General features: G+C 42.7%; 1 protein-coding gene across 1 annotated transcript in view; it reads left to right on the top strand.

Moving 5' to 3' along the window:
• Nucleotides 1-22,039, top strand: part of LOC117349802 — a 73,194-nt gene that overhangs the window by 25,007 nt on the left and 26,148 nt on the right. Inside the window, exons 3-7 of the mRNA XM_033923397.1 lie at nucleotides 945-1,026; nucleotides 1,118-1,186; nucleotides 5,278-5,310; nucleotides 14,752-14,876; nucleotides 18,164-18,412. Of these exons, the coding sequence (XP_033779288.1) occupies nucleotides 945-1,026; nucleotides 1,118-1,186; nucleotides 5,278-5,310; nucleotides 14,752-14,876; nucleotides 18,164-18,412 (558 nt within the window). The remainder of the gene's footprint in view (nucleotides 1-944; nucleotides 1,027-1,117; nucleotides 1,187-5,277; nucleotides 5,311-14,751; nucleotides 14,877-18,163; nucleotides 18,413-22,039) is intronic.

A 22,039-nucleotide genomic window follows, 5' to 3' on the forward strand; every position in this document is an offset into this window, starting at 1 on the left:
GAAATGCCAGAAAATAAAATTTTTAAATTAACATAATTTTTTTCTATGTTTCTAGGTAATCTGCAAATATTATGCCATATCATTTGCAAATGCTTACCAGAGAATTTTGAGAAATCTGTCTTATTAACTTGGTAGCTGTGATCTTAATGGCTCCAGTGACCTATGGTCTCTGATACAATTTTATTTGACTAACACTGTTGCTTTAAAATTTCCCGTTCCTGCTTAGCACTGATGAAGCATTATCTTCCCATCCCACAGGCCTCTGGGATCCCAGCCAAAGTCACTACTTAAGCAGAGCTGGGATGGATTAACCAGCTGGGCCCAGGGGAATAGGAACAAGTGTTATTCTCAGCAGGGGCTGGAACAGGTTCAACATCCTGTAAAGAAGAGGCAGCTGGTCCTACTCAGTCCAAGCCTGAGACCTAATCACTTGACTCTGGGGGTGCATTTAGCTAATGTGATAGGAGGAGTTTGACTTATTCTCTCACACATTCAATACACCTGTGTGGTCTCAGTAATGCGTACTGTGGGTAGAGAATGACACGGGGACAAATTTGTCCCCGTCCCCACAGGAACTCAATTTCTCCGTCCCGTCCCCACGAGTTTTATCGCTGCTCCTGCCCCATTCCTGTAAGCTCTTCCTTAACCGCACAAGCCTCTAACACTTATGATTTTCAAGTATTTAAGGCTTGTGCAGATGAGAACAGAGCTTGCAGGAATGGGGCAGGGACAGGAAAAGAACTTGCGGAGACAGGACGGGATGGGGAAAAATTCATCCCCGTGTCATTCTCTCTGTGGATGTGAGTGCTTGTGAACCTTTCTAGGAACATAGAGAGGATCTATTTAACACTCTTGGTATTATCTTTTGTATTATTATTATCACTGGATTCTGGAATCACAGCAACCTGATTGGTGTATTTGTTCTTTGCTGTCCATTTACACAGGTGCATTTTGGCACAGGGTGGGACAGGGAACAGTTCCTGTATCGCTACAGCCAGGAGAGAAAAGCCAGGCAGAGAAGAACAGGTAAATGCTGTTCACCCACCTGCCTTCCAGCAAATACTAGTAAGCTCAATTGATTGCTCAATTGTTTCTGGTTTTCTTTTTTCTTCAACAGCTCCAAGAAACAAAAATCAACGTAATCGTAAACAAGCCCTGGTGACAGTGGCAGCTGCTCATTATGAAGGTGAGTGACAAGTGGCTGCATAAGCTGACTATTCCTGGTGCCCACTGATGAGGGGGTTGATATGTGATTGATTGATTTAAGATACTGGCGAAGATTTGAAGAGGTATGGGGCTAGGAAGGAAGGGCACGAGTATGACATGAGGGTGCAGAAGGGAGTGTGGGGGGGGGATGGAGGGTGCAGGTGGGTGCCACTGCCCCAGGCACCTCCTACCCTCGCAACACCACTGTATGCATGAGAGATTTGCATACCAAGGAAGCAATGCATGCAACTCTTATCTTGTGCATATTCATTGTGGCTATCCTGGCTGGATGTTCCCCAAGGACTAGGTTGAGAAGCAATGAATATTGTATGGATTTTCAGAAAGCGTTTGATAAAGTCCTTTGTGAGACACTCATTAGGAAATTAAAACATCATGTGTTAAGAGGGCAGTCTTAGACTAGCAACTAGTTAAATAATAAGAAGGAAAGAATGGGACTAAATGATCAGTTTACCCAAAAGAAAGAGGTAGATAGTGGAGTGTCTTAGGGCTCTGTGCTGTGATTTAGGGAAAGGAGCAAAAAGTGAATTGATCAACATTCAGGCAACACATAAATATTCATAAGAACATAAGAATTGCCGCCGCTGGGTCAGACCAGTGGTCCATCATACCCAGCAGTCCACTCACACGGCGGCCCTCTGATCAAAGATCAGTGCCCTGAGACTAGTCCTACCTAGATTCAAAGTAGTTGAACTGGAAAGGACTTTGCCAGACTGGAAAAATGGGCATTTAAATGAAGGGCCTACCTTCAACCAAGTGCACCCCTAAAGGTGACTCAATGCCATGTCCCCTTCCCCATAGTTCAGCATCTCCCTTCCCTCTCCAGGGTGCCAGCAAATCCTTTTTCCCTTTCTACCTGCCCCCAGGTGACTAGCATCTCCCCGTTCTCTTCTTACCCCTGGGTCCAGTATCTCATCCCTCCTTCCCTACCCCGGCCCTGGGCCCAGCATCTTCCCCCTTCTCTCTATCCTGCTGCTCCACTTGTTTCTGATCACAAGTACTCAACGCTAGTGTGGGATCTTTCAGTAGAGGTCCATGCTCAAGTGCTGCTGTGTTCTGCACTCCGCAATATGTTTCCTGTCTAGGGAAGAGTTGGATAAGAACATAAGAATTGCCGCTGCTGGGACAGACCAGTGGTCCATCGTGTCCAGCAGTCCACTCACGTGGCGGCCCTTAGGTCAAGGACCAGCGCCCTATCTTAGACTAGCCGTATCTGCGTACATTCTGGTTAAGCAGGAACTTGTCCAACTTTGTCTTGAATCCCTGGAGGGTGATTTCCCCTATAACAGCCTCCAGAAGAGCGTTCCAGTTTTCTACCACTCTCTAGGTCAAGGGTGTCAAAGTCCCTCCTCGAGGGCCGCAATCCAGTCGGGTTTTTAGGATTTCCCCAATGAATATGCATGAGATCTATTTGCATGCACTCCTTTCATTGTATGCTAATAGATCTCATGTATATTCATTGGGGAAATCCTGAAAACCCGACTGGATTGTGGCCCTCGAGGAGGGACTTTGACACCCCTGCTCTAGGTGATGAAGAACTTCCTTATGTTTGTATGGAATCTATCCCCTTTTAACTTTAGAGAGTGCCCTCTCGTTCTCTCTACCTTGGAGAGGGTGAACAACCTGTCTTTATCTACTTTGTCTTGAATCCCTGGAAGGTGTTTTCCCCTATGACAGCCTTCGGAAGAGCATTCCAGTTTTCTACCACTCTCTAGGTGATGAAGAACTTCCTTATGTTTGTATGGAATCTATCCCCTTTTAACTTTAGAGAGTGCCCTCTCGTTCTCTCTACCTTGGAGAGGGTGAACAACCTGTCTTTATCTACCAAGTCTATTCCCTTCATTATCTTGAGTGTTTCGATCATGTCCCCTCTGTCTCCTCTTTTCAAGGGAGAAGAGGCCCAGTTTCTCTAATCTCTCAATGTACGGCAACTCCTCCAGCCCTTAACCATTTTAGTCGCTCTTCTCTGGACAGTTGAACATGGGCCTTTCCTGAAAGATCTTATGCACCACTAAATAGTTTGGTGTCATCTACGAATTTTATTATTTCGCACTTCGTCCCTGTTTCTAGATCATTTATAAATATATTAAATAGCAGCGGTCTGAGCACTGACTCGTGATCTTCCTCCAGTCCGAATAGTGGCCCTTCACCTCTACCCTCTGTTTCCTACCCGCCAACCAGTTTCTGATCCATCTATGTATGTCTCCTTCCACCCCATGGTTCTTCAGTTTCTGAAGTAGGCGTTCATGGGGTACCTTGTCAAAGGCTTTTTGTTTTGTTTTTGTTTTTTTAAATTCTTTATTCATTTTATAACGTACATCAAGTGTACAGTAAATATCAAACAATTATAAAACAACATCACTTGAAAAATCTTCAATATCATACACCAATAAGATTTAACCCCCACCCCCTCCCAAATTCATATATAACTAATATATACCACCTGAAAATAATATCTTATGACATTCAAATATATATTCTTAATGGAAAACCAAGAACCCCCCCCCCCCATCTCAAATCCACATGTGTATTAAAATTGGGAAAAGTGTAACTTATTCATTACTATAATTTAATAATGGTCCCCACACATCCTTAAATTTATTATAATAACCTTTTTGAACTGCCAACGCTCTTTCCATTTTATACACATGACAAATTGAATTCCACCAGAAACAATAATTCAGTCATTTACAATCCTTCCAATTATATGTTATTTGTTGGATGGCAACTCCTGTCAATATCATCAAAAGCTTGTTATTATTAGCAGATATTTGACATTTAGTTCTCATAGACATGCCAAATAAAATTGTGTCATATGACAATGCTACATGATTCTCTAACAGGCAATTTATTTGATCCCAAATAGACTCCCAAAAAGCCTTAATGAATGGACAATAAATGATCTAAAGTTCCAGCTTTGAGATGACAATGCCAACATCTATTAGACTTAGAGCAATCCATGTCTATGGGGTCTCCTTTGTCCATCCGTTTGTTAATTCCTTCGAAGAAGTGCAATAAGTTCGTTAGGCATGATCTCCCCTTGCAAGAATCCATGTTGGCTGGTTATCAGAAGTTTATTTCTTTCAAAATGCTCATCAATGTTGTCTTATCAGTACTTCCGCCATCTTCCCCGGAACCGAGGTCAGACTCACCGGTCTGTAGTTTCCAGGGTTTGGGCTTTTTAGCTTGGAGAAGTGATAAGTGAGAGGGGATATGACAGAGGTTTATAAAATCCTTACTGGTATGGAACAGGTAAATAGAGAACAGTTACTGTATGTTCTCCTTCAAAATATTCCCCCCCACACTTTTACTAAGCCACAGTAGAGGTTTTTACTGCAGCCCAGAGCACTAATTGCTCATCAGAGCAACTTCAGAGCATTTAGCGTTCCAGGCCACGGTAGAAACCTCTACCATGGCTCAGTAAATAGGAGGGATTATTAGGACCAGGGGACAACTCCAAAAAATTAACAAGTAGCAGATTGGAAAAAGGTTTTTTTTCACTCAATGAGCATTCAAGCTGCGGAATTTGTTGCCAGAGGATATTGCCAAGACATCTAGCATAGCTGGTTTTAGAAAGAGTTTGGACAGAGTCCTAAAGAAAATGATCATAAATAATTATTGGCTGGTTAGTCTAGAGAAAGCCACTGCTTATTCCTAGAAGTGGGATGCAGAAAATGGATCTAGTGAAGGGGGTTAACCACCGTTTGACAGACTTGACAGACATTTAGTCTGATCCAGCACGGCAGATCTTATGTAACTGGGCCACTTGACAATTCTAGATGAAGTGGGGGGGAGAGGGGGGTGAAAGGGGGTGTTGACATCTAGAATTGCCACCTGACCCCTAGTGAACAGTCTGGTTCTGGTTTTGCTTGATTGCATGCTGGAACTTAAATATGCTTCTCTAAGTCCACATTGAAAAAAAATTGTATTTCAAAAAAAAATATTAAAACTGGATGCCAAAAGTGTTTTCCCACTGCTGTTCAGATAATGGTAGCCACTAGCCCGCCTCTTGTGTAATATGTAATTTATCTTTACTGTTTTAATTTCTTTCAGTGAAGTCTGGAAGTGCTGCGGAGATGCAAGCAGGTAACCAGGGCCAAAGGGCATGGTGACACACCACAGGGGAGGGTTTACAGTTGTAAAGTAATATGTTTTTATTTTTTGGAAAGCAATGAGACTATCAATCACAAAGCTTATAAGAATTTGAAGCTGACATTCACAGTGTGGTCTTACATAATGAGAAAATGATTTCAAATCAATTACTTTTCAATTTTACCATATTTTCCAAAATTCCCACCCTCTACCTTTCATCAACTTCTTTTATACTCGTGGATTGCTCTACCTTTGATCACCTCTAAAGAGGCCTCATACTTTGCAAAATCCGACCAACTTTTGTCTCTGAATGACGACTGTGGAATATTTATGTGATGAGCAAAATCTATGCATTGCTATTGATCTGCTTGGCAGATATGCATTCTACTAGTTGAAGGCCAACTCCTTCCAGGCTGACACTAAGCACATACATAAAGGTGTCTCGTTTATCCTCCCCTTGCGTTCCTTCTTTGATCTTACTCAGATAACACCTAGGATTCCTTTGCACCTATCTACTACAGAACCACTCCAAAAAAAACCCAGCTTCCAGTTGAAACCACTGAAAAATGTTTTTTGTTTATATCCCGCTTTATTACAAAGTGGGTTCCAAAAACACATACATAATAAAATATACAGATACACTCTTAATCCAAGATGGCCGTGGTACAGACGTTCTGAGAGCGATGCTCCAGACATCTTAGAGATTCGGTGGCTTGCGGCCCGATTTCCTGATTGCAATGCCGAAGAGAAGGGGCAGGAGTGCGGCTGGTGCCTCGTGGCGCTCTGACATGCCATCCCTTGGCAGACTCGATGATCTGTTGCAGGGTGCAGCGTTGTCCAGTCGGAGAGCAGCCCGTTGGGAGCACCTGGGTGGAGTGAGGCAGGGGTTGTCTCTCCCGGGCTTGAAACCACCCTAAGCCCCGACATGAGAGCCCCACCTCCGCGACCTCAGTCTACCAGTTCTCCAGGGGTAGAGGAAACCCCAGAGAATGGGGAGGTCCTTTCCCCAGAGGCAGTAAGACCAGTATTGGAGACTGTGAAAGCAGTGTTCCCTGATCAGGGAGCAGCTGCAGAAGAAACCAAGCAGACGGAGGTGGATTCCAGCCAGAATCAGACCAGGACAGCTTTTCATCTCAGGACGGTGAGCATTTTTACACCCATCAAAGGTTACCAATATGGGAGAAACCAGCACAAGTAACTTTAGACTCACTATGGGATCTGATTGCAAATTTTACTAAAACTATCGGTCCCAATTTCCAATATATAGAAGGGAAATTGATCCAACATACTGGAGAGCTGAAAGATCTAATAGCGGATTTGACCATCTCAAAGGCTTCAATTCAAAAGCTTGATCATGATATGCTTACAGTTAAACAAGTGCAGGAGTCCCTAATTAAAGATAACATTAATCTCAGGAAGAAATTGGAAACACTTGAAAATAATTCCCGGAATAATAACTTGAGACTTATTAACTTTCCTAGATTAACTACGGTTACTCCTAGGGAAATGCTTAGGAGATATCTGACTGAAATATTGCAAGTTTCTGAGGAAACTTTACCACCATTTACTCACGTGTATTACTTGCCAAATAAAGATGGGACTCAATTGAAGTCTAAAATATCGATTCAAACACCTCTGAATGTTGCTGAAATTTTAGAGACAGCTGTACCTTCTACAATGGTTGTGACATTAGCTCTCGCAATAGATAAAGTATGGTTATTGAGACTTTTCTTTAAAAACAAACAGAAAGTTTTTTGGATGCAAAATACAAATGTTTCCAGATTTTTGTAGAGAAACTCAAAAGCGTCGTAGAGAATTTTTACTTTTTTTTTTTTTTTTCCAATTCTTTATTCATTTTTCCATCTTACAACAAGTGTACAATATTACATTAATTAAATCATATATATAAGAATTTTTACTTTTGAAACCTGGAGTTACTTTGCTGAGAGCGACATTTTACTTAAGATATCCTTGCAAGTGTATTATTTGCTACCGTTCAGTTAAGTATGTTTTTTTTAAATCTCATCAGTTAACTGCTTTTCTGGCTTTGTCTCGACTGGATAAAGAGAAGTTCTGTCTGTAATTTGTCCTTTATAACAATTGGGTTTTTTTTTTCCTTTTTTTCTCGCTTGATGTAATCTTGGATCATATTTTGAGGACTTGAGTTGGGTTAGTGGTAAGAATTTGCTTTTATGTTGATTGTGATTCATATTGGATATAAGTTATATCTCTACTGACCAACTTTCTGTACAAGTGAATACTTGAATGTAAATTTAAAAATCTATAATAAATAAAAAAAATAAAAAATACACAGATACACACATTAAAAAGACATAGCCATACAAATACAATCCCATCTTAATAACCCAGACACATAAAATAAACATCAAAAATTAAATCACCCTATCCTCTTATAGAGTACTAACTCCATTTCACTTTTACCCACCATAACCTCTTTATATCAAACTATATACAGTTCAAAAAATTCCATTTTCATTTTCCTCAGCACCTATATTTCATGTGGCAGAACAAATGGTGTTTTAGCAAATGTTTAAACACGCTCAAACTCTCTTGTTGCCATATATAGCCCAAGAGTTTATTCCATTCTGCTGGACCTGCGTATGAAAAGGCCGCAGCCCTCATGGTTTGCATCCTCAACTCTTTTCTAGATGATATAAATAAATCTCCATTTCCAGCATAATGTAACTTTGGGAGTGAAACCTGGTATGAAATTGCCTCTGACATGTATCGTGATGACAGTTTATGTATTGCTAACTAGAGAATGACATGGGGACAAATTTTTCCCTGTCCCTGCAGGAACTCAATTTCCCCATCCAGTCCCCACGAGTTTTGTCACTGTCCCTGTCCCTGCACCATTCCTGTAAGCTCAGCCTTAACCACACAAGTCTCAAACACTTATTATTTTAAAGTGTTTGAGGTAGAGAGCTGCACGGGAACGGGGACGACGGGAATCCCGCGGGCATCCCACGGGTTCCCCCTTTGGGTCACGGGGATCCCGTGGGGATGCCCCTAGGGTCGCGGGGATCCCGTGGGGACGTCCCCTAGGGTCACGGGGATCCCATGGGGACGCCTCCGAGGGTCGCGGGGCTCCTGCGGGGCTGGATGTACTCAGTCGCACGGCTCTTCTTCTCCCTATCTTCTCTGCTTGCAGCACAGAGCCGAACGGAAGTCTTCCCGACGTCAGCGCTGACGTCGGAGGGGAGGGAGGGCTTAAACAAAGCTTAAACAAAGCCCTCCCTCCCTCCGACGTCAGCGCTGACGTCGGGAAGACTTCCGTTCGGCTCTGTGCTGCAGGCAGGGCAGGTAAGGAGAAGGAGAGTAGCCTCGCGGTTCAAGTGGCTACCAAGGGAGGGGGGCGGTCCGCCCCGCCCCGCCCCACCCCGGTTGCAGCACAGCCGGCCAGGTCCCCTTACTTTTGTGGCACTTCCCCGACCGACCGATAACAGCCCGGGTCCGACAATCCTCCCTGCCCTGTAGCCGCGAATCTAAATTACCTTCTTACAGCAGCTGTAAGAAGGTAATTTAGATTCGCAGTTAAGGGCAGGGAGGTTTGTCGGACCGGGGCTGTTGTTGGTCGGTCGGGGAAGTGCCACAAAAGTAAGGGGACCTGGCCGGCTGTGCTGCACCCGGGGCGGTAGAGAAGGAGGGGGGGAGAAGGACGCTGAAAGGCCATGGTGAAGACAGGAGGGGGGGGAAGGACTCTGAAAGCACTTGAAGACAGAGGAGGGAGAAGGACGCTGAAAGCACATGGGGGAATACAAAGGGGTGGAGAAGGACGCTGAAAGGCCATGGGAAGGGCGGGGGGGGAAGGACTCTGAAAGCACTTGTGGAAGACAGAGGGGGGAGAAGGATGCTGAAAGCACATGGGGAAGACAAAGGGGTGGAGAAGGACGCTGAAAGGACATGGGGAAGATGGGGGGGAGAAGGACATTGAAAGGAAATGAGGAAGAGAGAGTAGGGAGAAGACGCTGGCAGGAAAGAAGACAGATGCCAGACTATGGGGGGAGCGGAGAGAAGAAGATGGGTGCCAGACCAATTTGGAAGGGGGAAGAAAGGGAGAGGCACAGTAACAGAGCAAATGGAAGATGCAGAAGGAAGAGAGACAGTGGATGGAAGGAATTGAATGAGAACATGAGGAAAGCAGAAACCAGGCAACAAAGGTAGGAAAAGAATTCTATTTCTTTTTTTTTTTTTTTTGCTTCAGGATAAAGTAGTATATTAGTTGTGTTGATAAAAATTTATAAACATTAGAGGCTCTGGTAGAAACCCGTTTACAAAGTATGTATTCTTCCCAATTAATATTTTCAAATTAATAAAGTCTTTTTGCTTATTTGTAAATGGGTTTCTACCAGAGCCTTTAATTCAGTAGCATAATTAAATGAAATAACTATTTCTGAAGTTTATAGAGACGGGTGGGGACGGAGGGGATTCCTCGCAGGGGACGGGTGGGATTCCTCACGGGGACGGGTGGGGACGGAGGGATTCCTCACGGGGACGGGTGGGGATGGGTGGGATTCCTCGCGGGGACGGGTGGGACTTTGGCGGGGATGGGTGGGATTTCTGTCCCCGCACAACTCTCTAGTTTGAAAGTCATCTGCCTTGACCTCTTTGGAAAAAACCCTTGAATATACTATAAATGATAATTATCATTTTATCTGCGTACAGTGTGTTTATGGTTTTTTAATTTTGTGTTATTAATAAGATTATATTGTGTGTATATGAAAAATGGATGGAAGAAATTGCATTATAATTAGTACTATTATTATGGGGGTAGGGGTCTGGGGCAGATCCTAGGCAGGCCTGGGGAGGAGCTTGGGTGGGGGTACTCGCTTGATATTTGCCAGACTTAGGGGGTACTTGGCACCAATCCCTACCCTTTCATATCCCATTTGTTTTTAACATTTTATATTCCTTTTCTCCACAAATTGTAGTTCTCCCTCTTTTCCTCGCATTCCACTTCCCTTCCCAAGTCAAGTTTGTCTGGTTTGTTTAGGTTATGTTTATTACTTGTTGTTCGTTCCCCATTTATATTTATATTATTTTTAATGTACAACACTTCAAATTTTATGATTAGCGTTCAATCACTAGGGCAGGGGTAGGCAATTCCAGTCCTCGAGAGCCGGAGCCAGGTCAGGTTTTCAGGATATCCACAATAAATATTCATGAGATAGATTTGCATCTCAAGCAGGCAGTGCATGCAAATCCATCTCATATATATTCATTGTGGATACCCTGAAAACCTGACCTGGCTCTCGAGGACCGGAATTGCCTACCCCTGCACTTAGGGGAATCAAAAAGAGAGTTATGGGTATATGTATGTAGTGAGGAGGATTGAGAAAAAAAATTCTTGCTAGGGGATGAGGAAAGAAAGTTGGAGAGCAGAGAGAGGAAGAGAAAGTTTGGGGTTTACACCCTGAGGAAGGTTCTAGAAGACACTGGTGATTGAACCTGAATTAGGGGGGGGGGAGAAGAGACTCACGCCTAGGGAGTAGAATGAGACTGTTGGGTGGTGATCATAGCAGGGAGAGAGCTTGGGGACTATTAGGTTTGGAGTGGGTGTTAAGGTATGGGAGTTGTAGAATTTTCCAGAATTGAAAAGAAATATACACAGCCATAGCAAAATGTTTGTGTAAAATTGTTAAATTTGTTTGCACAGAATTACCGTTGGAGCAGATAAAGAATAGTGTTGTTGAGGGTGAGGACAGGGGGATGAAAGTGGGAAAACAAATACTTCTAAGAACCATAGCAACTAAGAATAAAAAAATAATTTGAATAATAAAGCAAGGCAGCTGTTTTGGAACAAATCCTTTCTGGCTACTTAACTCATTTTTTTTAGGAGGGGGTGGTTTCCCAGAAGACATGGTTTATCTCCCAGAGGCTGCCAAGAAATCAAAAGGGAGTGACTGCAATTTTACAAAAGGGTACCTTTTCTGCATCTGAAAAGAAAAATGTTTAAAAGCTAGAGGACTTCAGTGAAGAATCTTTGCTAATTATTACTTTATCAAGAAGGAAGGCCTGCTGTCTGATCCAATACGGTAATGCTTATGTTCTTATGCTGTTCCTGCTTCAGTAGGAAGTAGAACCACCTGGTTTGGGGTTTTTTTTTTGGACTTCTATTAATTTCATGGCCTTCTGAAAGAGTAGCAGCTTCATATGTGGGAAACACCACTTACTGTTCAACCCTGTCTCTGAAAAGATGAACATGAAATATAAGGTCAAACTGGTTTTAATAAAGTCCAGTTCTTGCACACCTCCATCTGATTGTGGTATTGCGGTATATAGAAATAAAGTTATTATTATTATTAGTTTTTAGCCCGTTGCATTAACGGGTGCTAGAATAGATGTGTAGACTTAGGCATTTCTTTCTTTCTTTCTCTTTGCCCCCTGTCTGTTTTCCCTTCTACCTTACTTTTACCTCCACCATGTCCAGCAGCACCCCTTCCCTGCTCCCTCTGTCCAGCCCTTCTCCGTTCTTTTACCCCTTTCCATGCTTCCCCTGTCCAGCAGTAGCCCTTCTCTGTTCCTTTTACCTCCCCCTTGTCCAGTAGTACCCCTTCTCCCTTACCTGCTCACTGTCCAGCATCCTCTAGGCTGGCCCGCTAGCAAATGCCCTATGGGGGTGAGAAGGAGAGGCATCGTCATCGGAGATCAGGACAGGAACATTGCTGGGGAAACCGCCACACGTGTTGGAAACCACCGAAGGCTCCTACTGCGCATGCGGCGACACGGAGCCACGGATCAGGGATCACGGCCCCACGAAGTTTCAACTGTGCATGCACGCTAAGGGTTTTATTATAGCGGATTAAGTCCATCATGAAAAAAGTGAGACAATTCAACCAATTTTCAAACATGCCTCCTGGCAAAGACCATCACTTAGGCTTTTATAATTCATGGGCAAAAAAGTATTCCAAGGAGCAAGGCTATTTGCACATATTTCAGCTTACCAACTCTGGCCCAGATGCACTAAAGTCGGTGATTGTCTAACGATCATCACTAAACCGGTTTTGACTGGTTTAGCAACAATTGGATTTGTCAACCTGATACACAAAATGGCTCAATGCGTGGTTTTATTCAAGATCGCTCAATCTCTGATCCAGCCATGCAAATAAGGTCATTAATATTGAAATGCTATGTAAATTAGCAGTGATTGATATTTTTAGCAATCTGAAGAAAGGGACTGGTCAGCACCTTTTTTTTTAATGGGCACAGATGCTGTGCGTGTGTTACACATGCACAATATCTGCCCCATTAAAAAAATAATTAGCCAATCTGCCCCGCCCTATGATGAGCCATCGCACCCCCCAACGACAATCTCAGGTCCCTGAACTCCCTGATGATGATGATCGCCCCCATTACAGAGATGCACCCAGAGAGACAGGAGGGATACCCACTCCCTCCTGCCTCAGAAACCTGGTTGTGCATCTGGGCCACCTGGACCCCCCTGACACTTCCCCCACGCTTCCCCTGACACTTCCCCCCACGCTACACGAAGACCCCTTCCCACTACCCCACCAACAAGACCCAAAAAGACAACCCTGGTGGGCTAGGGGGGTCAGCTCAGAAAACCCCCCCAGCCCCTTCCCTGTACCTCATTGTAGAGAAGCAGTCAATCTCTCCTATGATCCAGTGTAATAGCTCTATTGCAGGTAAAGGGGATGGGACTTGATATACTTTTTCTTTGTGAAAGAAAGGGGAGATATGATAGAGACGTTTAAATACCTACGTTATAAATGTGCATGAGTCGAGTTTCTTTTATTTGAACGGAAACTCTGTAATGAGAGGTCATAGGATGAAGTTAAGAGACTCCGAGTAATCTGAGGAAATACTTTTTTACGGAAAGGGTGGTAGATATGTGGAACAGTCTCCCGGAAGAGGTGGTGGAAAGAGAGACTGTGTCTGAATTCAAGAGGGCCTGGGATAGGCAAATGGGATCTCTCAGAGAGAGAAAGAGATAATGGTTACTGTGGATGGGCAGACTAGATGGGCCATTTGGCCTTTATCTGCCGTCATATTTCTATGTTTCTAGGTACTCTTTAAGAATTTTCCCTATCTGTCCTGGTAGGCTTACAATCTAACTAGTACCTGGAGCAATAGATGGATTAAGTGACTTCCTAAGAGTCACAAGGAGCAGGCTAAGAGTGAACTCACAACCTTAGGGTGCTGAGACAGCAGCCCTAACCACTAGGCCATTCACTCCCACAGTAACCTTGTGAGACTGACATGAATTCGGTTTATATTCAAGTCAACCATTTTTCCCCTTTTTTTGGTGTGGAGGGGGAAGGTTACCTCAGTTTATATTTGAATGGCTTTATATTCGAGTATATATGGTAATTAGAAAGTCTATATCTATGCAACTTTTTGTTTCCTTTGACCCTAGCAGAGTTGGGATTCCAGTAACCAAATGAAAGTTGGCAAATTGGCTATTCTTTAGCACTCTCCAGACCAGTAGAGGTTAATCTTTACGAATGGGTATATATCCAATCATGACCAGCAGGTGGAGACTGAAAACAAAACTTTGGGACAGTATATACTATCCTCCCTTCTCTATTTCCCTCAGTCTGTCTTCTTTCAGTCTCCAGCAGGTGTTGGTGTGATCTGTACCCATCTCCCTTGGTAGGGCTGTTGGAATTTGTTTAGGGGGTTTATTGTCCCTGTTTTTGGCCGGACAGAGCTTGGGCGGACCCTGTTTGGGGGTTCGTCCGACCTCGGGGGTGTCAAACCCGGCGGGTCTCGAGCGGGGTCCCTCCCCCCATTTCCTCCACCTCCCCACATTTTTTTAGAGGAGCCTCAGCAGTAAGCCTTGCCCCCTAAATCAGGCAAATTGGCTAATATTCTGTATCCAGTTTTGTTGAGAACAAGCTGGTGCTGCTCTAACCAGTGAAGCAAAAATCTCACCCTTTCAGATCTATAGCAGCTACTTCTTCTTGTCTTTACTTCATAATACTATTTGGACCAGTCCACAATTGGAGATGATACCTCTGAATGAAGTGTGCTGGCTACTCTGTCTGTATGGTATTACAGCATCTTTTGATGAGTGGCTTGCTTCTGAATAATAGAAAACAGATAAAGACGTGAGCAGCCTTGAGACTTTAGAGTCATCCATTTGTGGAAAAAGCATTGTTGACTTGCTCATAACAGGACTGCTTAAGCATACAGTTCCTTGCACCTTCCTGGGGTGTATGTTTCTTGAGCTACCCAACTGAGGTGCTGAGAAGACCACTGCACATGCTCAGAATTTTGCAATTCTGAGCTCTTGGAGAGCTGTTTCATCCCAGCAATGTACGAGGATGTATTCCACTTGGATGCCTAATCAAACCTGCTGTCTATGGAAAATATTTGTTACAGGTGAATGACAATACTATCCCTGACGTTTGCTTTGAGCTTACTGTTTCAGGCATGTCATTTTTTCCCCAGGTAAAGATGGCATCATCAGAGAGTGGACGGAGGTAAGACTGAATGCTACAAATCCACTTCGATATGACAGCCGGAGGGGCGAGTTCATCGTCACTCGAAAAGGCCTCTATTACCTGTATTGCCAGGTGAGATTTGGGGTAGCTGTAGGAACCCCTATCCAGCAATGGGAAGGGAGAAGGTCAGTGAATGAATTGTATTTTTTTTATTTACTCTGATTCTTTTCTTTTATACAGTAATTTTTAGGAATTTCTTTCTGCTCTTTTGGCCTACAGCTAAGTCAGAACTGTTGATTGGGATCTGGTGTCATGAGTCTTCATTCATAACTAGCCATGAATTGTTTTTTCATCATATGTTATTTACTCTTCCAGCTCACATTACCCCAGCAGCAGACTTTATCATGGCCGTGTACCAGAGTTCCTTCCAGGGCCTTAAATCTGGCCACCGGGTGTTATATTACTGGCACCTTCAAGGACTCTGAATGCTACCTATCCAGTATTAGAGATGTACATTCATTTGAAATAAAATGGGAAGTGTCATTGATGTTTCTCCTGTCATTTTGGGACTCATTTTCAAAAAAGAAAAGCGTCCAAAAAGTGACGTAAAGGGGCAGATAGATATTTTTCTCGCCAAACCCTTCCAGTTCACGATTTATATGTTGTTCATCTGCAGTTCGTCTAAATCTCAAGAGGGCATGTTAAAGGCGTTTTGTGGGTGAGTTTATGACTTAGACATTTTTCCGAAAAAACAAGAGATACCACCTTCCCAAAATTTGTATAGCAAGAAACAAGAATGAAGGAGACCTTTGCTGCTCAATCAATTTATTGTATAATAAGACTCGACACGATCGTGTTTTGGCTTAAATAGCCTGCCTCAGGAGTCTATATAAACATGTTTAGAAAAACATTAATGACATAAAAATGTATACATTAATGTATTAGGTGATGTAAAACATCAATATAAAAATACAAAATATAAAAAATACGTAAATGTGAATGTTAAGAGACATTGTTAGTAAAACAAATGTATAAATAAACAATTAGTCAATAAAATCAATATGCATACATACATATCAATAATAGATCTAGCCACCATATGGCTTGTGTTCGGAACCAATCTATCAACTATTAATGGTCTGGAGGACACATGCACAAATTTTTTTTTTTCAACAATTATTTAAAAATGGATAAAAACCATAGACCCACAAACTATGGTTTGTAATCCATTTTTTTAAAAAATTGTTAAAATTTTTTTTTTTAATGCAAATGTCCTCCAGACCATTGATAGTTTGGTTCCGAACACAAGCCATATGGTGGCTAGATCTATTATTGATATGTATGTATGCATATTGATTTTATTGACTAATTGTTTATTTATACATTTGTTTTACTAACAATGTCTCAACATTCACATTTACGTATTTTTTATATTTTGTATTTTTATATTGATGTTTTATACCATCTTATACACTGATGTATACATTTTTATGTTTACAATTTTTATGTCATTAATGTTTTTCTAAATATGTTTATATAGACTCCTGAAGCTGGCCATTTAGGCTGAAACACGATCATGTCAAGTCTTACTATACAATAAATTGATTGAGCACTGAAGGTCTCTTTCATTGTTGTTTCTTGCTTTGGACGTTGTTGGGTTGGGGTTTTTTTTTGCCATAATTGAACATTTTAGAATACATCCAGGGCACAATTTGGATGTTTGGGGCTAGACCTGTTTTTACAACAAATAAGTGCCAGAAAAGTGACCAAACTGGAAAGATAACCACTGGAGGGATGTAAGCATGACCCCCACACTCCCCCAGTGGTCACTGACCCTCTCCTGCTCCCAAAGATGTGAATGAAACAGTACATACCTGCCTGTATGACAGCTTCAGATGTTATGACCAATCCTATTAGAGCAGCAAGCAGGCTCTTGGAGTAGCTTAGTGGGTGGTGTAGTGAACCATAGAGATGGAGACTCAGGCCCATACTCCACTCTAACCACTACACTTAGTCAAATTTATGAGCCTTCCAAACCCCATCTTAATCCCATTGTACCCATATATAGGTGTCACCTGCAGGCAAAAGGGCTATTGTGATGTACAATTGAGTACAGTGGGTTTTGGAGGACTCACCATACAATATAAGGGGGCTATGGTGAGATGTGTAGCTGGGATATTTTCTGTGAGGTTCACTGCAAGGCCCACTTAGGTCCTAGGGTGCTCCACTACTCTGATGGGATGTTTGTGTGGCTAGTCTGCTAAGAATGCTGACCCCTCCTACGTCCCCAAGGCTTGTTCTGTGTGTTTTTCTTTTGGATGTGAGTTTGTTTCTTTTTTTGTAATGGTTCAAAAAGATAGATGCACTGAGCACAAACGCATCCATTTTCGAAAAAACACGATAAACGTTTTGCAGTTTTGAAAATGGGCATGTTTGGTACTAGATTTTTGTGCATGTTCCACAAAATGTCTAAACTTAAATTTAGACATCATGTGCCCCTCATTATGTTATTGGTAGATGAAAGCAAACAAAAAAAACGATGAAATTTTAAGCTTTTTGTCATCAATAGTGTGCCCTCATGATGACTTAGCTCCCTTAACAAAAGAATGCCAGAAACTCCCCAAATAAAACATTCTTGGAAATTGACATGGGAAATGACACAAAAAAAAAAGTTTCTGGCTGCACAGTCCTACCGGACATCTCCAGTTGGCCCAGGAAGTGGAGTTCAGCGTCAGGAGACAACAAGTCAAGAGGTAACGAGAAACACTGAGAACACCAGTATGACAAAAAGGACTTTATTGTGGAAGTGGTTCATATATAAAAAGACTGATGTGGCCATGTTTCAGCAGATGCCGGCATCGGAGTTAGTTTCTAAAGACAAAATAGACATACCTTAAAGTCAACATCCAAAATGAATGAAAATAAAATTGAAACCCATACTGGTGAACAATAATATAGATCAGTGGTTCCCAAACCTGTCCTGGGGGACCCCCAGCCAGTCAGGTTTTCAAGATATCCCTAATGAATATGCATGAGAGAGATTTGCATACCTGTCACTTCCATTATATGCAAATCTCTCTCATGCATATTCATTAGGGATATCTTGAAAACCTGACTGGCTGGGGGTCCCCCAGGACAGGTTTGGGAACCACTGATATAGATCTTAAGATCATCTTTTTGCCATACTAGTGTTCCTATTTTCTTCATTGTTCCCTCTTGACCATGTTGGGTGATACCAGCCTAAATCAGTTATCAAATCTGGCTCCTCCACAAGGCTGTGCAAAGCTCTGCCACTGAGCCTAGCCCATAATTATACATTTAAGTAGCATGCTATCATCAATTTGCTGAAAAGTTTCTTAGGACTCCCAGAGAGCTTACTTGACTTTTTTTTTTTTTTTTTCCTCTGGCCCATCCTCCAGGTGCACTTTAATGAGGGGAAGAGTGTGTACATGAAACTGGACCTCTGGCTGGATGGAGTTGTGACCTTCCGCTGTTTGGAGGAATTCTCTGCCACAGCGGCCAGTGTGCAAGAGGCAGAGATAAAGGCCTGCCAGGTGTCGGGGCTGCTTCTGCTACAACCGGATTCCCTTATTGCAGTCCGTACCATCCCCCAGGTCAGCTTGAAGACTAGTCGTTCTCTTACTTACTTTGGCCTCTTTCAGGTGCACTGAGAGCCAAAGTGCTGAGAGTTTGGAGGGTGCAGTAGTGGACGGATGGGGAGCCAGGCAGATACTGCTACTAATATCTGTTATGAGATTTGTGGACACTCCAATCTCCTGCCCTCTCTTCCTCTACCACAGAACAAAAGACAAACCTTGTATTCCAGTTCTCATTTCTCTAAACAGTGGTGGTTTATTCAGCCTCTGCGGTAGGCTCTTCACCCAGTGGAAACCAGGATTATGGGGAAGGAGCCCTCTCTTGGAATCGCAATTCAGTTTTAAATGAAAGGCAGATTGTCCCTGTTGTCTCCCTTCTTGCTGCACTCCCACAATGCTGCATCCCTGCTATGGCTGCTATGGTTTTGAAGACAAGCAAAGGACAGCTGTCAGTGATTCTGCTGGATCAGAGGAAGATGATTTATTAATTATTTTTACAGGATGCCAAGGTTCATGTTGGGAGTGCCTCCGATTTGCAAGGATTAAAAGACAAACTACTGCGCCATGGATGGTGGCACTCACATTGCAAAGAACAGGACAACCAACTTCTCCTCCTCCAGAACACAAGATATAAGGTCATAAACTCCATTTCAAGATTTATATACCACACCCTGTGAACTTCTGGTGCTGAATATTTTGAAGAGGAGTTGGCAGGGGGAGATGGGGAGTATGAAGTCATGTCACAAGCTGGAAACACTTGGGGAAGAAGGAAGCAGCTTAATTCTATGTTCAATTCTTTTATGTATCGGGGTTCAGAGGAGAAGAAAAGTGAACTAAATCAAAGCTGCAGGGTATTGCTTCATCCATGCGAGGGCACTGTCTCGGAGGAAAGACTGCACCCATATAGCATGCTGGGACAATGGTTTGATATAGGCTTAGAGGGAAGATGGTCTCCTAATACCATAGTAGGGCAGTGGGTCAATGTTAGAGGAAGTTCTCCCACCGAAACCCAATACCATGCTAAGAGGGTAGATTAGTACTGGGTTCAGAGAGAAACGTGTCCCTTAATACCTTGCTGGGGCATTAGGTAAGTAGTTGGCTCAAAGGACAAAGTACCCCCTAACTGGGCTGGGACATCAGATCAGATGGAAATCTGCCCACAAACTCATGCTGGGACACCACATCTGCACTGGCTCAGAAAGAAGAGTGTCTCCTAATTTACGGCGAGGCAGTGGGTCAGTACTGGGGCTCAAAGGGACAAGCAACCCATAAACACCATGCTGGGGAGGTGGATTTGTACTAGCTCAGAGGAGATAATGTCCCTAATACCACACTGAGGTAGTAGGTCAGTATTTGCTCAGAGGGGGTAATGCTCCCTTCCTCTAGGGCAGGGGTAGGCAATTCCGGTCCTCGAGAACCGGAGCCAGGTCAGGTTTTCAGGAGATCCACAATAAATATGCATGAGATAGATTTGCATCTCAAGGAGGCAGTGCATGGAAATCCATCTCATACATATTCATAGTGGATTACCTTGAAAACCTGACCTGGCTCTGGCTCTCGAGGACCGGAATTGCCTACCCCTGCTCTAGGGGAATGAGGGCTGCAATTCAGTTGGGATTTCAGGATAGATCTCATGCATATTCATTGGGGAAATCCTGAAAACCCGACTAGCTTGTAACCCTCGTTCCCACCCCTGATCTAGGCATTTATAGGTTATATGTCACTGTGTAATTCTTCCTAAGAAGGATGACCATGAGATAAATGTATGTTTCAGTCTAAAGCTCAATTTCTTTTCAGCCACCCATGTTAAATCTCATATGCAAAAGAGGTTTTCTGCTGCTCACTGAGACTGTGTTGTATATCCTAGCATCCAAATGTACTTTACACCATTTAACCACTTCCTACCATTTGAACCGTGTAAAACTTTAATAAAAAAAAATATATCCCTTTAAAAAAATATGTCTGCACCTTGAAATCTCTTTACTTGTTAAATCAGAAATCCCTGACACTGATTTTGGACTTATTCAGTGTTAATTCTTTACGTCACAAGGTTTTGAAATTATCTGTTTCTTGTGTTGTTTTCTTGGAATTAAGGGGTATGTACCTTATGCTTATAGCCTCCAATATTTTTTTTTTAATCTCCTTGCCTTCTCCAAGTCTGATGTTTGGCTTTCTGTGCTGTATTCCTGCTTTACAGACCTTGGTGTAGCACCAGCATGGAGCTCGAGTGAAGGTCCACTCTTCAGTCACTTGTGTTGTATTCCTCTACATTAGGGGTCTCAAAGTCCCTCCTCGAGGGCCGCAATCCAGTCGGCTTTTCAGGATTTCCCCAATGAATATGCATGCGATCTATTTGCATGCACTGCTCTCATTGTATGCTAATAGATCTCATGCATATTCATTGGGAAAATCCTGAAAACCCGACTGGATTGTGGCCCTCGAGGAGGGACTTTGAGACCCCTGCTCTACATGTATCAGTGTGATGCCTGCAAGGAGTCCTAATTATCTGTATTTCAGCTGTTTGTACTGTGCTCATGATTCACATGTATTAATATTACTCCTTTATGAAGCTCTGATAATCTTCATTTCAGCTGTTTGTGCTGTGTTCATGCTTTACATTTTTCAGTGATATCCACATGGAGCTCTGATGAAGATCAGAGCAGCAACATTACTCCAGTTTACTTAGCTTCCTATTTGCAGTGTCACCTAAGCAGTAGAAGATTTTGAAAGGATTTTTGGACTATTAAAATATCTAATCAGAAATGGAATACAATTTTGAACTAAGAGGTTTGTTTATAAAATTGTTTATTTTTTATTGTTTACCTACTGACTTCTAATAGATCAATTTATGCTAGTGCAATTAGTTTTGAGAGTACTGTAATAAAAGACAAGTGTCAGTTTTCCAACAGAATCCTGGAACATTTTAACAAGGAAGAAAAATTAAACTGTGTTTACTTGGCCAGATAAGAAACAATATCCTTATTGGGAAATGTTAAATTGTCAAGAGACAAAAGGGACTCTGTTCAGTGAGACTTGGCTGATATACATTAAGGCACTGGCTGAGGCCTGCTGACTCATTACTCTCAGATAATCATTAATATGCTCGGATGTACAGCCACCCTACCCTCTGCAGATTTTAGTCCCAACTGCAATCACAATGAGCAGACTTTGTTGATAGCAGTGAAGCAGAAGTGTCTTCAAACTCAAGGTGCAGGAATTCCCCAGTGGAGATTTAAACCACTTTTCACTTTTTTTTTAACCCTATTCTTCATTGCCTGGATCTCTGAGAATGCTCCATGCGTGGACAGAAAGCTTCTGATTGGCTTTAGATGATAGGTTAGTTTTGTGCTTATCGTGACAAGAATGTACTTCCTTCCTGTACCAAGGCATGTTCTTATGATCTCAACCTCTCAGGTGTGCTGCTAATGCTCATCGCAATTTGTATTGCAGGGCTACTCAATTCTAGTCCTTAAGGTCCACAGGTAGGCTGGGTGTTCAGGATATCCACAATGAATATGCATGAGAGAGAGATTTGTATGCACTGGAGGACCTCCAGCCAGTCAGGTTTTCAAGATATCCCTAATGAATATGCATGAGAGAAATTTGCATGCCTACTACCTACTTTATAGGCAAATCTCACTCATGCATATTCATTAGGGACATCCTGAAAACCTGACTGGCTGGGGTTGCCCCAGGACA

The sequence above is a fragment of the Geotrypetes seraphini genome, chromosome 16 (assembly GCF_902459505.1).
Source record: "Geotrypetes seraphini chromosome 16, aGeoSer1.1, whole genome shotgun sequence".
Taxonomy (NCBI): domain Eukaryota; kingdom Metazoa; phylum Chordata; class Amphibia; order Gymnophiona; family Dermophiidae; genus Geotrypetes; species Geotrypetes seraphini.